This window comes from Plasmodium brasilianum, chromosome 7 (assembly GCF_023973825.1).
Source record: "Plasmodium brasilianum strain Bolivian I chromosome 7, whole genome shotgun sequence".
Classification (NCBI taxonomy): domain Eukaryota; phylum Apicomplexa; class Aconoidasida; order Haemosporida; family Plasmodiidae; genus Plasmodium; species Plasmodium brasilianum.
In genome coordinates, this window is record NC_090120.1 from 1,753,537 (window position 1) to 1,770,830 (window position 17,294).

At 20.4% G+C, this 17,294-nt stretch overlaps 3 protein-coding genes across 3 annotated transcripts; all 3 read right to left on the reverse strand.

Moving 5' to 3' along the window:
* Positions 1 to 6,791: 6,791 nt before the first annotated feature.
* Positions 6,792 to 8,213, reverse strand: MKS88_002097 (uncharacterized protein; the record flags this gene model as incomplete). The annotated part of the gene is made up of 1 exon (XM_067215079.1): positions 6,792 to 8,213. The coding sequence occupies one exon, from the start codon at positions 8,211 to 8,213 to the stop codon at positions 6,792 to 6,794; it is 1,422 nt and encodes a 473-aa protein (XP_067074392.1).
* A 2,006-nt stretch (positions 8,214 to 10,219) lies between these two features.
* MKS88_002098 (NifU-like protein) lies at positions 10,220 to 10,984 on the reverse strand (the record flags this gene model as incomplete). The annotated part of the gene is made up of 2 exons (XM_067215080.1): positions 10,220 to 10,368; positions 10,558 to 10,984. The coding sequence occupies 2 exons, from the start codon at positions 10,982 to 10,984 to the stop codon at positions 10,220 to 10,222; spliced, it is 576 nt and encodes a 191-aa protein (XP_067074393.1).
* Positions 10,985 to 12,264: 1,280 nt separating this feature from the next.
* MKS88_002099 (elongation factor Tu) lies at positions 12,265 to 14,781 on the reverse strand (the record flags this gene model as incomplete). The annotated part of the gene is made up of 1 exon (XM_067215081.1): positions 12,265 to 14,781. One exon carries the CDS (start codon positions 14,779 to 14,781, stop codon positions 12,265 to 12,267), a length of 2,517 nt encoding a protein of 838 aa, XP_067074394.1.
* Between the last annotated feature and the right edge of the window lie 2,513 nt (positions 14,782 to 17,294).

The following is a 17,294-nucleotide window of genomic DNA, read 5'->3' on the forward strand; positions in this document are numbered from 1 at the left end:
AGTGTTTTTTTTCAACGTAGTAGTATGTTTTTCGAAGATAACTTTTTCATGTTTTTTGTTGTATATTTATGTGTAATATATATGTATGTGTATGCTCCCATTTTTTTTATAGTGCTTTTTTTTATTAATTTTTTTGTTGTAAATAATGAGGATTTTTGACTTTAATTATTCACAATTTGTGTAAATGCATTGTTCCATGTTACTGCAAATAAAAAATTTAAACCCAACATTATATAGAATAAACTTTTTTGTATTTTGCAAAATTTAAAAATAACTAAAAATATTGTTTACAATTTTTAAAAATTAACTTTCGTACATATCTTTCACAAATGAAAATAATAATCAAGCATAATTAAAAGCTCACAATATTTTACATCATTTTGTTTATCCATTTTTATCTTTTATCAAGGTGCTAAATGATTAACAAAAACAATTTATATATTTAATTTTTTAAGTGCAAACTATATGAATATATTTATTTGTTAGTAACTATGTTTACATAGAAGTATTTGTTATCGTACAAATTTTTCAAAAATAGTGAAAAATGGAAAGTAGTACTATATCCTTTTTATTACATAAAAATCATTAAAATAAGAAAAAACAAAAGTAAAACTTATCTAATGTACATTTTTTATCTAATACTGAAAAAATCTATATATTTTATATTTGTTCGTACATTTCCCCTTATATGTAACATAAGATTGCTTCGTGAATCTTTTAATTTACCCTTAAAAATTTATAAAAAAAATTAATATCCTTCCCTCCAGAAGAGTAAAATTAAAGGAATGAAAACTGTTATTTTGCAATATAATTTTTGAAAATTCTCTAAACATTTGTATAAATTATGTATTATTGCTTTTTTGTTATTTTAGTGAATTATCTTAACTGTTATGAGTTTTAAAATAATAATATTACTGAATCTTAAAAAAATATTAAAAAAATATGGTAAATACATTCTACTATTTATGTAAATTCCATTTACGTAGAATAATATTTAAATAATTAATCACGTTATTTATTTCTTATAGAATAACCAAAATAAAAAGAAAACAATTATCAAACCTATCTCTTTTTTTACATTAACGCAGTTGTTTCAAACTATTTTGAAGTTCCTAAAGTATAAATCTAATTTTTTTATTTCTATGAATTAACTATTATAGTATTTTCATTATATATTTTCCTGCAGCGCATTATAACATATTCACTTCAAATTCTTTAAAAGGAACTACAATTTTCATTAGTTTTTGCCCTTGGAAATCATGTCATAAATTTTCAATAATCTTTTCCAAGTGAATATAAAGATGGGTCTACAAGAAATGTTTGCTTTTATTATATAATTATAAGAAGTCATAATAGAACATAAAATGGATAAACTCATTCTTTTCTTTGATAAGCAATGAAAAATAACATTTTTATTAAGAATAATAAACTACACTGAATTGCTTATATGTGCATCTAAAGGAAAACAGTATAATACTTTTTTTGTCTTATATAAAATGTGAATAATGCTTTTGAAGTATAAACATTATTAGCTTCTATATTAAATAAATGGATTTAATTTTTTTGTATATTTAGGTAAATTGTTGTAAGAGTAACGTACAGAAGTCAAAAGTCCTAAAAATATTTTTTAAATTAATAAGATGTTTATAAAAACTATAAATAAATGCATTTTAAATAAAATTTTAGAATTGCTCTTTAACTTATTTAGTTGTTCAAAAACATTCGTCAAATAATTATATATAACTATAGAGTAAAAATTATTATTTGTAGTAATGATTTTTACATTATTTCATTATAAGATGTATTAATATTTGTCTTGCTATGTATCAATAAAACGAAGTTAATACATTATTAGTTATATTACTTTCAAATATATTAATGGCTTATTTGAATGAAGTGATATTTCATTATTATGCTTATAAAAATTTCTTCTCATATTTATCTGCAAAAAAATTTTTGGTTCATTTTATTTTATATCACTGTTAAAAGCAAACATAAATACATTGGGTTCAATTTTTTCAAAAAAATTAACATAAAAATTCGAATATTCATAAAAAATAGTTGCACATATTTAGCGAGATTGTTTTACTCGAGGAAGTAACTTATGCATAAATATTTTGGCACCGTAAAAAGTGTAAATGGAATTTGTTATATTAAGCATATATACACATTTGCCACCTCATTTTTCGTATGCACAAACAAATAATTCAATTTAATATTAACATTTCAAAAAAATTGTTCTTTTTTTTTTTAAATTATAGAATAAAATGTAAAGCAACATTAAATCAACGGTACTAATTTTGATATTATATTAAATCTAAAAGTAAAATATAACGTTAAATCTGAATTAATATATTTTAGCGCACTTAAACGAATCATGTATTGATTTCACAGAATAAAAAAAAGATATATAAAGAAAATAATATGATAAAATCATTTCTAAAATGTATCACTAAAAAAAGTGGTGAAAATAATGTACAACCAAAATTCAAAGAAAATACAAAATATTCAATGGAATATTTAATAGTAATGTTCACTATTATGAAAGTTTATGGCTTAATTTTCTTGTAATTGTTTCATGATGGATTTATTGCTTTGAAGTATAGTATTTTTTTTATAGTATCATAGGTATTTTAAAAATAAAAAAAAAAATCAGAATGGTCTTTCAAATATAATTAATTATTAAAGGAAAAAGCATATATAGTAAAAGTAAAATATAAAAGCATATAAATTAGAGAAAAGTAAAATAATAAAAACAATAAAAAATTATGAACTCGTAAAAAAGATATAACAGTAAAATTAATAAATTATAACAAAGTTAAAATTTTTAACTTTATAAATATGTAAATGTTTATACTTGAAAAAAAAAAACTATAATGTGATTTTCGGGAAAAGGAAAAACAGTTACATGTATATATGTAAATAAATCTATTAAAATAAAAAATAATTTTCAAATATAAATATAACAAAATGTACAATATAAAAAAAAATAATTAAATATATTATTCTAAAAGAAATAATACATTAAAAATTAGTAAAAATAATAAATATATTTTTAAATTATATTAATATCGTGTATATTTTTATATAAATAATTAATAAAATTAATGAAATATAAATAAAATAAATCAAATATATATAAATAATTAATATAGTTATTTAAATATAAACAAAGTAAATTAATAAAATTAAATTATACTAATATCGTGTATATTATACATATAAATAATTAGTAAAATTAATTAAATATAAATAAAATAAATTAGTAAAATTAATTAAATATAAATAAAATAAATTAGTAAAATTAATTAAATATAAATAAAATAAATTAGTAAATTAATTAAATATAAATAAAATAAATTAGTAAAATTAATTAAATATAATTAATTAATAAAGTTATTTAAATATAAATAGAATATAAACAAATATAAATCATATAAACAATTAATATAATTATTTAAATATAAATAAAATAATGAATTAAAAATATTTGTTCATAAATAAATTATTAATTTAAAAAAAAATAAATAAAAAGAAATAATAAATAAATTAGTAGTTAATTAAAATAAATTTTAATAAATAAATGGCTAATTAATTAAAAAATAGTAATTAATTGATAATTAAACAAATATATAGTAATAAATAATTGATTTTAATTATTTAAATAATATAATTATAAAAGAAATAGTAATAAATATACAATTAATAGAATAATAAAAATTAATATAGTATAATTATAATATAATAATACTGTTGAAATATATTATTCAAATAATATATGAATATTTTATTTAATTACATTAGTTATTTTATCTATTGACTAATTAATTTTAGAAAATATTGTCAATATATTTTTAAATAAATTATAATGATTATTTTTATAATGTTTAAATAAATTAAAAGTTTCTTTATTATTTAGTTGTTTAATAATATACTTAATTATTTTTAATAAGTTAATAATTTATGCTTTTAATTGTATTTAATATATAAAATTATATTATATATATAATAATTCTTAGATTTATATTAAATTAATTATTATTTAAAATATATATTTATTTGATAAAATAAAATTAATGTTATAATTATATAAATGATAAATATATATTATTACATAATTTAAAGCAATGTTATTATAATTTTATATATTTTTTAATTTATTTATAATTAATTACTTATTTTTTTTTATTATTTTCGTAAAATTTAAACATATTATATATATCTTTTAATTAATTAATTAATTAATTCAAAATAATAATATTTATGTTAATATTCTTAATTATTATAAAAATATATATTTTTTCTGACGGAATTAATTATATAATTAAGAGTTTTTTTTATATCGATTAATAATATATTATTATTTAATAGTTATTTATAAAAAAAATATATACTATATAACTATAATTATATGAATGTATTAAATTAATAAATAAATATAATTAATTATTTATTTTTATTTACACTAAATTTACCATATTTTTTATTTATTATATTATTTTATTTAATTTATTATTTTTATTTATTAAATATGTTTTATTATTTACATAATTAAATTAATTATAATAACTACTAATTACACTTGTTATATTATTTAATTATTTTGTATATTTAATTAAGTATATATTAAATCTATTATATATCATCTATTGTATTAATTATATTAGTACTTAATTAAACTAATGAATTATTTCATATCTTTAATTATATTGTTTATTTAAATTAATTATTATGTATTATTTATTTAGTTATGCAATTTTATCGAATTATTTTATTTATTTTTTTTTAATTATATTATTATATATCATTGTACCATCCTATTAAATTAAATTAATTATATTATATTTAAGTAATTATATTATATACTTTATTTTATTTTTTACTTAAAATAAAATTATATATAATTTATTTAAATATACTATTATATATTTTTAAAAATTAATTTTTAATATATTTTATTTTAATTAAATAAATTATTAATTATATATAATTAATTTATTATTATTTATTTTAATAAATGCTTTATATTAATTCTATCCTTATTTAAAATATTAATATATATAATTTACATAGTTTTATATTTTATTATTATTACTTATTTTTATATTTATAATTATATTAATTAATTATAATAACTATTATATAACATTCAAATTAATGGAATATATTTAATAAAAATAATAAATTATAGTAATATTATTAATTTTAATAGATTAAAAAAAATAATTGTGTTATTAAATTACAGACGTGTATTTAATTAAATAGATTATACAATATTATTTATTTAATTATTTTAATTTAATTAAATTATTTATTTATTTTTTTAGCTAATATATTTATTACATATTTATTTCAACTTTTACTATAACACATTTATTTATATATATTTAATGTAGTAATTTTATTATTATTTCGAAATTTGAAGATATTGATAATATTTACGAAAAATTAAAAAAAAAAAGAAAGAAAAATTTTATATTTGTTTAATATGATGGTTAAAGGGTGTAAAAATCTATTAAGCCGAATGAACGAATAAAAGTACAATATAATATCATTTTAAAGTATAAAATAAAACATAAAATATTCTTAGTTTTTTTATGGATAAATTGCTGCATCTATATATTTAGTTATGAAAATTTTATAAAAAAAAAAAACTTTTATTAATCCTCAGTAAATACAATATTATAAATGATTATGTAATTTCATATTTCACAAATAAAAGATAAAATCAATTTTAGTACTTGATATAAATAAGGAAAAGTATCACATTTTTTCATTCATGTACACATGATTAATTGGTAATACGAGCATTAAAAAATAATATAAATTTATAGTGTAAATTATTTTTACATAAGGAAATACTGAAAATAGTATAGTGTTTCAATATGTGAAAATCCACGATGAAAATCAATAATTGAGGTTTTTTATTTAAAAAAAAGGAACATCTAATTCATAGGATGTAAAATATTATATATTGCGTATCTTAATATTTTCCTAAAACAACAGTAATATGGATAATGTTTTTACTATTTACTGTTCTATTATAAGACTGTAATATTTTCATTTACCCTTAACATTTCTAATTAATGTAATAATGATAATGTATATGAAATGATATAACAATGTTCTTATTTTTCTGTCCTAATTTTTTAAGTCTTTCAATAGTTAAAATAGCAATAGGTAAAGATGTAGATACAGGCAGATAATTATCCACTATGAATTTTTAATTAATGTATTTACACATGTTTCATTACATATAAACACCTATGAAAGCACAAGAAAAACAAAAGAATAATGAATTGTAATATTAAAACAAAAAAAAAATATATAAATTCTTAGTATTTAAAAATGTATTTATTGTAATAAATTAACATTCTTATTCATAAGGATTCATCTTTACTGTTTCATCTTTGAAATGACAATTTTTTATTTTATTATAGGTGTTTAATAAATAATAATAATCTTATGAATATGTGTAAATATGTTTTTTTCTCTTATGTAAGTACAATAAAATGAATGAAATTATGTCTTTTAATAGCGCCCTAATTGTATATAAGTAATTTTAATAATGGTAATATATTCAAACTAGTTTATTTTTATCTATTTTTAATATAACAAAATAGGAAATATTATAATATGATTAAAATATTACATAAGATAGTACTTTCATGTAATTTATTGTTGAATACTTAAAATTAATATTAATGCTCCCGTGCTGTTGCTACTCCTCTCCTCATTTTGTCTTTTTTTTTTTAATCTAAAATATATTTTGTATACACCTTTGTACTAAATTATAATGCTATATGTTCCCGCTCATATAAAGAATTGTGCTTAATAGAGCCTCTATAGTTGCTTAGCAATACATGTTCTCCACTCTCAATTGGGTCAAAATTGTTATTATTATAACTTTCATCGTTTAAATTTCCTTTTTGGTAATTCTTTTTTTTATTATATGTAATGTTAAAAGAATTTCTTAATAAATATTTAATTTTTCTTGTTTTTCTTAATAAAGTTAATAGGTTATCAGAATTTTCAGCAGATATATTTTTCATTCTTACTGTGAAATTTGTTATAGTTCTTTTTTTTTTTGAATTTACGCTATTTTCGATTTGTCTATTTTCCAAATTTGTATTGTAAATTTTCCTTAAACTATATTTATTGCTTCCGAAGGAGTTATTTTTTGGAATTCGAAGGTTATTTGTTTCCTTATTTTGATTATTTATCCTTTTACGATATTTTAAAATTGAACCATTCGGTAAATAAATTTCTTCATTAGTACATAGATTTGGTATTTTATCTTTTTTTTTAGGTGTATATTTTAAGGGGATATCGCAATTTTTATCACAAGGATTTATTATTCTATGTAATATTTTTATGGGATTCCTTTTCTCTTTTGTATTACCATTTTTTACATTTCCCAAATTTTGATTTTTCGCTTTCCCACATTCTTCTTTTGTTGTGTTCTTAATTTTTCGGAATTTCTTGTATTTTATAGACTGCATTAGTAATGTAATATCCTTCACATTCTTAAATAAGAATTTTACATTTTCACTAGTTCCAAAGTGCTCAACAAGAGTGAGAGTATTCCTAAGAAGACATTTAATTTTTTTTTTTAACTTTTGAAAATATTTATTATAACAATCGAGTTTCCTTAGCAACTCATCATTTTCAGAACGCATTTCTACTATTCTATTTTTTTCTTTTTTTATATCTAAATAATACTTATTTTTATACATTTGTTCTAGGTGAAAGTTATCTTTTTGAATGTTCTTTATATTAATTAATTTTTCTTCAAACTTGTTGGTTAATAGGGTTATCTCTCTTTTTAATTTAGTTATTATTTCATCCTTGTCATCACAAAAAAACCCTGTTTTATCTTTCGCTAAAAACACAGGTTGTTGTGGCATTTTACTTTTTGAATAATAATTTTTCGAATATTTTTCGTTTTGTATATTATCTTTAGCATTTTCATTATCATTAATAAAATTTGATTTAGAATGAACTTTTTTGCCTAGAGAAAGTTTAAACAGTCCTTTATTTTTTAGTTCAAAGCTGTCGATAATTTGTTTTTTGTAATTAAATTCAAATTCTGAGCTAAAATCTGATTCACTATTCAAATTATTTTTTTTTTCTTCTGATTCATTTATTGATTCTACATATTTTTTTTTACTTAATGAATCTTCATCAGCTAAATTTTTATGATTCCTGTTCATTCTAAAAATAGGAGAGAAAATACACTATTCAGTTGTGGATTAAATAAAATGATATTAATTAGGGAAGAACATAAAATAATATTTCTTATTTCCCCTATATTATAAATTAATATTTACTGTATTTTCAAATTGAATTATCCAAAAATTTTTTTAAGTTTAATTTTATGAATTATATAAAAAGATAATTCTTTAAAATGGTAAGTATATTTTACTGATTTGTTAAATATTAATTTATAAATATGCTTATTATGTATAATTTTACAATTTTTAATGTAAAATTTCTTGACAGCCTAAAATATATATATGTAAGCAACATAATATAGTAAGTGTATTCTCATTATACAAGTATAAATATAGAACTGTAACGTAATATAAATGAATACACGCTTTTTTAATTATCTTTTTATATTTACAAAGCGGTTGTAGAACAAAATAAGGGTAAAATTGTATATAAGAAATAAATTAATATTCCTTTAAATTTTATTAAGAACATTTTTAAATATTCTCTTAATACATTAAAAAAATAAGTATAACTCAAATTCAACTTAGCGACTATTTTAAACAGAACGTTTCATCAAAATGTGCAGCGTTTTTGGAGACGCCAAACGATTATTCATAAATTATTTATATATTTATTTTTATATTTGTATATATCATATACTGTCTTTTTTTTTTTTTTTTTGTAGTGACCGTTTCATAACAGTAAAAAAACAAATTATGTAAAATACTAGTATATGTGCGATATAATTGCACGTTAAATAAACCATGAGACGTTTAAATAAATTGTATGATCTTGAGTTTATAACAACTAAAATAAACAAAAAAAAATAAAATCTGCGCGAGCTTTTAGTGATTTTTTATTTCTATTCTTGTTCTTTTAGTAGGTGGTCATTTATATAACATCACTTTTTTAAAATAAAAAATGAATATTTTTGAGAGATTCTTCAGGAGTATATTTTCCATTTTTGTAAATACAGTACAAAAATTTTACTTATTTTTTTGTTTAGCATAAATATGAAACATGAAATGATCAAATGATCAAATAAAAAAAAAAAAAAATATTTATGCACACATATTCTATAGAATTTTTTTTTTGGAATTTCCAAGAAAAAAAAAAAAAAGGCAAATAAGAAATTATACAAAATAACAATTTTTTATTTTAAAATATATTCTTTTACGATATTATGTTTGTTTTGTAGCCTACATTTATGAGTAATTGTTTTGTGTGTTTTCATTTTAAGTAAGTATATATATATTTGAACAACCATAAAATATATAAAAAGATACAGACCTCCATTATTTAAAAAAAAAGAATTGCATAAATAAAAAAAAATTGAAAAAATTTTAAAAAGACTACAATTTTGCTCCATTCAAGAAAAGAAAAAAAGCAACAAGTAATTTTAGAAACAAAAAAAACATAATTCATATACTAAAATTATTAAAAAATGATATACTGTTATACAAAGGGCAACTTATATTATGAATTTAAATATTTCACATATATATATATATATATATATGTAGGTATGTTATATATTATAGAATTGTTCGATAAAATGAAAAATATAATTACAGAAATTACTCCATATAGTTAATTATTACATCATTTTGTCTTTTAATTCAATACAAATTATAATTAGAAAACAAAAAAATATTATGCCTTATGCCACTGGTAGTGCAATGTAAAAGTGAGACATCATTTATATGCATGTACTAAAAGAAAAGATTACTTACTAAAATACCGATGAAAGCATTTTATTAAGGATATTTTAATTCATATATTTTTATACATTTAAATTTTAGTCTACGGGGGATATAACCATTTTAATCCTCATTTTTGTAAAAACAAAAGCTTCATAATATTTTGTATTTAACGTTTATATTTTCGTTCTTGTAAACATCCATGCTATATGAATAGTTACAATACGTAATAAAACAATTTTGCTTAGAAGTTTATAAATATTCTTGCGTCTTCCAAATAGTAGAATATATATATATTTTTATTACTAAAGAATAACTCCATTTTTTGACACATTTTTAATTTCCTTAATTTCAGATATGTAGTATACTAGCATATTTTTTATCATGTATTGCAGCGTTATTTCACTTTGTGAGCAGGTAACACATGCTCCTTCCAATTGCACATAAACTACGCCTAAAGGTTACAAAGTTTTTAAAAAATTTTCAGTAAAAAGGTAATAAACATGTGGAAGCACATATTACTCGATTTTATTTTAAAAAATATTCACATGCAGATAAACATACATGAATACAAAGACACATGAACACCTAAGCAAATGTAAATACATATATGCAAAAAAAAAAGGAGCGTGTAATATTGTACCATTATCTACGTCGAAACAAATAAATTTTATATCTCCGCCATCATTTACAATTATTGGACGAACTCTTTTCTCTATTAACAATTTTATGCTACTTATAATTTCCATGATATCTTCGCTTGTTTCATATTTTTTTTCACTTTTTATCTTTTGTAATATAGAAATGATATTTTGCTCATTGGAGGAACTGTTGTCTGAATTTTTTTGAAATATATCAATAAAATTATTTATTTCATTCATATAATTGACATAATCGGTATTTTTTGTCGTACAAAAAGACATAGGATTTATTCTTTTAGTTACCAGACATTTATTTAAAGCATTCATATGAGTTGAGAAATGAACAAATGTTTTTTTATAAATGTTTAATGTTATCTTCCTCCTGAGATATAATCGTTTACAGCAAGATATATTTTTAAAATGAATCATTTTTTTTTTGTAGGGCTAAAATGAGGAATAATTATGAATATGTAAAAATGTCTTCTAGTAAGACAAAAAAAAAAAAAAAAAAAATAGCTATTTTTATTTTAATTCAATTCATTTTATTCCATTTAAATTTATTTCATTTTATATGGAACTACTTTATTTCATCTTATTTCATATCATTTTATTTTTTTCTTATTTAATTTGAAGCTTGAAAAATGCAAACGCTTTCAACATTAAAGCAAATAAGGGATTCAGAATAATTTTAATAATTTTTTTTTTATTAGTAAAACTTAATAATATTTAGGAGAATCGCAGTTTTTTAATAAATAGAGAGAATTTTTTTTTTTTTTAACATATACACAATAATTTTTTATTGGTCAAACAATTTGTTTACGGCGTATAAATATATACATACACTTAAGTAAATGAAGCAAAATTACGATGTTTCCATACGAACCAAGTAAAATTGAACTACCACCAAATGAATGGGATAAACTAATTGAAGAGAGAATAAATGAACTAAAAAAGAAATACAATTCATATAAAAAGGTATGGAATATGTCATTAATATTTCGAAAATTAATAAAACATTTTAAAGTTAACAACAAATATACTTGCTATATGCGTGCATACAAAAAAATATTAAATCAGTAAAACTTTTTATATACTGCGTAAAGAAAACGTGAATAAAAAGTAATTCCAATTGCTATAATTGTGAGGGCGAAAAAGCTTTATGATTTGTAACGTGCCTATTAATATACATGAATTTATATATATATATATAATGTTTTTTTTACACGATGGTAGATATCATTTCTTTTTGAATAATATATATATATATAATACATATAAAACATTTTTTAATTATTGTATAGTTAATGTGCCCTGACTACAATTATATATATGTGAATTATTATTATTTTTTTTGTTTTTTTCCTTTTCCATACGTCTTAAATAAAACATTTTGGAACCTTAGCTAATTAATTACATTTTTACATACGTTTTCGTGATACGCCATGCGATGCTCTGTTTTGCTTCATACTGTTTTTTATTATTTTATTTTATTTTATTTTATTTGTTTTTTTTTTTTTTAATTTTCTTAAGCTGATTTCATGCCTTCTACATATATACACATTGTATAGGTTGAAAGCTACGACAATAAAAACGAAAACGGAAATGATCGAAAAATAACAAGCTTTTATGAACTTGGTACAATTCTGTGCTTATTATATATATATATATATATATATATATATATATGGTTATAAAAACACGTAAAACACTCAGTCCGGATTTAATATTAAACCACTAGCAACAATTTTATTTTCTTCAGATAAAATGAAACGAGATAAGGGAGAAATGCTAAAAGAGAGGAAATCATAAATATTGAAAAAAGGATTATTATCAAAAGAAATAAAATAATTTAATTCAGTTCTGAAGAATTGTGTGGACATCAAACAGTTATTATTTTTGTTATTACTATTATTATTATCACTGTTACTGTTAACTTCTATTTCGATAATACCTGTATCATGGCTACGTAGGCACTTTTTATTTTCAATCCGTTCGTAAAATGTATTATTTTTTTTAACATAATTTTTCGTGTTACAAATATCTGCTAAGCATTTGTTATCACAGTCAAAAACTAAATTATTATTTTGTGTATCTTCAGAATTTATTGAGGAATTTTTATTTTTATAAACATAATAAACATTTCTAATTGTTATACTATGTGAAAAAGTTAAAGAGTACAGGAGATATTGTCGTCCTATTATTAGTGGAATACGTATATCATTCATTTTTATTAATGCTTTCATTTTGTTGCAAGTAAAAATAGTATTCATAATACATGAAGAATAGTTTTCATTATTATTTGTTGTAGTATTTACTACAACGCAACCGTAGTTTATTTTGTTATCATGAATTTTAAGAAAAACGTTATCTATAATGTCATTGGTTATATTATTCATATTTTCATTATGCGAACAATTTTTTACAAGCTCGGGTAAAATATTAATAAAGTTTTTTAAATCAGTTAAATCATTTTGCTTTAAATTATGTTCAGGTTCTAAATTTGTGCAGTTCTTATTGTCATGCGCGTTAACATTTTTCTTTTCTATTTCGTTAGCTGACAAAACAGAATTAGATAATTCTAATAAGAGTTTTTCAGTCAAGTTAAGATCTTTTGCATGTGCTAAGAAGTCACATAAATTATCTATATTTATATATTTATAAAAGCACATATTTTTTTCAATTTTTTTTATAGTAATTTTTTCCTTAAACGGTAGTATAGTATAATTATTTTTGGTTTTTAAAAACCCACCTAATACTTTAATACTTGCGTTTATCATATTATTTGATTCTGTAAAATCGTGAATAACTCCAACAAAAGCATTGTTATAATTTTCAGTTAAGGATTTCTCAATTGATGTTAACATGCCACCACCACCCTCATTACCAGAATTATAAAAAGTGTTATTTGAAAACAAGTTATTATTAATAATAAAATTATAGTAAGAGGTTAAAACATTTTTTTTGTTATATAAAAGTTCCTCACATAACTTGAAAATAAATAGATCTTTTTTTAAATTAATGTATTTAATTTCATCATATAAGCTAAAATTATGGTTGAACAAAGGTATATCTCCTTTTTCAAATTTTACTATATTTTTGTTATTGTATGCTGAAAGAGGAGTGAATATTATATTTTTCGTAACTAAATCGCATGCGTTGTTGTAGCCGCTTTTGGCGTTGCTACTACTACGTCTGCTGCTCCTTTTACTTGTCAACCCTGCGGAATATTCCTTATGCATATAAAAGTTGTTGTCAAGAACGAATTCATAGATGCTGTCATTTTTTTTGCATTCGAAAAAGGACAGTATAGTTGTGCATATATCTTCAAAAACATTTACATTATAGTCAAATAAATCTATTTTATTAATTGCGACAATAACATTTGAGATTCCCACTGATTTGAGTATAGAAACATTTCTATACGTCTCATCATTTTTTTTATTATAAATATTATTTGCGTCAACTACTAAAATCGCGCAGTCGGCAAAAAAACTACAACTGTGTAAATTATGTATTAATTCGTTATGTCCTGGTGTATCAAAAATATTAATTTTTCTAAAACATACAATGTCATTATGAATAATTTTTCTTTTATAAAAATCTTCAAATATTTGCTTATCCATATAAATATATTCATTTTCCTCTATATTTTCATTTTTGTTAACTTTTTTGTTACTATTTTTCTCGTTCGCGTTGCTCCAATTTTCACCTTTGTTTTCCTTATTTAGTAAAAGGTGGTAAGCATGTATTATATCATCTTTAGTGTAATATATAAAGAATTCTTTTTTTTTATTAAAAAGGGTTATATTTCTTTCTCTTTCATCTTCTTCTTCATCTAATATGTACGTAAATTTCGCGCTCTCCCGCACGTTTTCATATTTTTTTATTGTTTGTTCAAGAACATAATTTAAATTATATAACAACGCACCTATTAGTGTTGATTTTCCTGCATCAATATGCCCTAATACCAGAATATTTATGGTGTTTAGCATAATATATTTTTTGTCTTCACTTTTTTTTAAAGTTATCTTAACTTGTTCTTTTTTGAGATTTACTTTTTCCTTTTTTTCTACCTTTTTAATTGTTACATTCTTTTTTGTTCTAACGACGTTACATTTTTCTTCACATGAAAATTCATTGTAATGTTCTTCATCATAATTATCGTAGTCCTCAAAATCATCTTCATAGTCATACACTAAATTTTTTCCTCTTTTTTTATTGCTCATTTTATTTATTTTAAGTCTCTTTTTTTTTAGCGCTCTTTTTCACTTTTACATATATTAACGTTTGGTAAACACATATAAATACGTATATATGTATATATACATATATATATGCATATACATATATATGATAGCTTATTTGCTGTTATTACATTTTTCAAGCTGGTCCTCCTCATCGAATAACTTCGTTAATGTAATAATTGTTTACATAAAAGAAATAAAAATATGAAACTCCTTTTTGAAGATGTTACTAAATTTTTACATGAAAATTTTATTGCGTAAAATTAGAACATTTTATTTTAGCATATGCGCTGATGTGGAGCATTTTTTAATCTCTTTTTGAAGAGAAAAGCACTTCAAAAAAAATTGGATACTTATGTGAGCGCTTTTCCATATATACATGCATAAATTCATAAGATATTTGGCATGTGCACATGTAAGTTTATATATGTGTATATATATATATATATATACTTATACATATCCAAATATACGTTTATTCATAAATGTATACACATATAAATATATACATATATATGCCGTAATATGCCGTAATATGCCGTAAGAAGGTAATAAAAAAATAAGGCACGTTAATATAACACATGCACTTTAAGAATTTCGGTTAATTTAGTATTGGTTTTTTCGAATTGTTCTGTTTCTGTATTCCATGCCATATATACTGTATAAACATTTTAAATGTTAACCATTTAACTAGAAGCATTATTTTGAAGGTTAGTTTCACATGTAAAAGTAACACATTATATGAACATATATAAATTATAACGTAATGTCCCTTAAAAATTGAGGGTATAAATATAATTTTTTTTTTTTTTTTTTTTTTTTTATTTCATTTTCATATTTTACTCTCCTTTTAATTCATTTCCCATTTACTCTTTTTAAATCTGGGGAAATTGAATACGTTTTAATGAAAAACAAACAAAAGAACTTACTGTCCAAAGTATGCTGGGTGATAACCCAAAAAAAAGGAGTAGGTCAGAATATAATAATTTAGTTAGATGTGTTAACATATATGTAATATTACACAAATTATTTTTTATCTTAAAATTTTTTGGATAAGATAATAAAGGAGTTAAAAAATTGCAACATTTGTTATATTTTAAAAGATAAGCAGGGTAAATATACACATATAATGCATATATGCATGTATATATGTTACATATATTGACGTGTTAGAGATGCATGAGACTTTAGAACGAATATAATGAAGAAAAAAAAAATTTCATCGAAAAGTTTAAGTCCTATATTTGAAGAAAGGTATCCTAAAAAGAGAAAACTACAATAAGAATTATTTTCTTATTTCAGTAGCTTCGTTATGTTCTGTTTTGTTTTGTGCACTTTTGCTTTGATTTACTGCTAATGCGTTCGTAAAGAGAAGGGGAAAGGGGCTTTACAAGAGTACAATACTTAAAAAAAGATAGACGGAAATATTAATTGTATAAAGTAATATATTATATTAAGGGCATACTATTTGAAAAAAGTTGTGACAGAGTGAAATTAGGCACTTAAGGAATAAAGAGAATAATAGGGGCACAAATGAGACGGAGAAGGGGTAAATTAGGAACAGATATGGGACATAAGATGCGCACAAAAAGGTATAAAAGGAAAAAAATGGAGACAAAGGGAAAAAAAGAGACAATAAAAGACTCACAAAAAGGTACAAAAGGGAAAAAAAAGAGACAATAAATGGTTCACAAAAAAGGATGCGTCTATATTATAAATGCTTGTAATATGATAATGAAAAACAAATAATTCTACAATACCGATAGCAACAAAATTTGTATGGAGACAAAAAAAAGTACAATTTTAAAGATAACAGCATATATCAACAAAATAACAGTACTTCGCAAATGCATATACACATGTGCGAGTACATGCACATATATTACATATATATATGTATGTATATTATATATGTGTATATGTGTATATGTATATGTGTATTTATATGTATAAATGCATTATGTACCCTTAATATATCCACACAAATGAAAGATACATGCATGTATGACATAATTTTCACATTTTAACACATGTATTTGGAGGAAAAAATTATAATTATTTAAAAAACAAACGAGATAAAATACGGGTGAAAATATATGTTTGCATTTTTTTTTATTGCTATTATTTTTTTTTTTTTTTTTTTTTTTGTATTAATACCTTTTTAATTCCATCGGGACTAAAAAATAGATGACTCTAAAAAAGAAAAAAAAATAATAAAATAAAGAAAACTATAACGTACATACAAAGTATACGCCAAAATTGGTATGTCATATCGATATATTTTCCCCGACAGTTATATTTGCAGGTCTCTAAATTGAAAAGCCGTTTTATGTTTCTATCATTTAAGGTGATGCAAGAAATAAAAAAAAAAAAAAAAAAACAAGAATAGGCTCAGGTCGACTCAAATATCTGTAGTATATTTTATAAATAGGAATAGTGTAGTATCATATAGAATTGTATATGCATATATAGCTATAAAATAAACACATTGTACT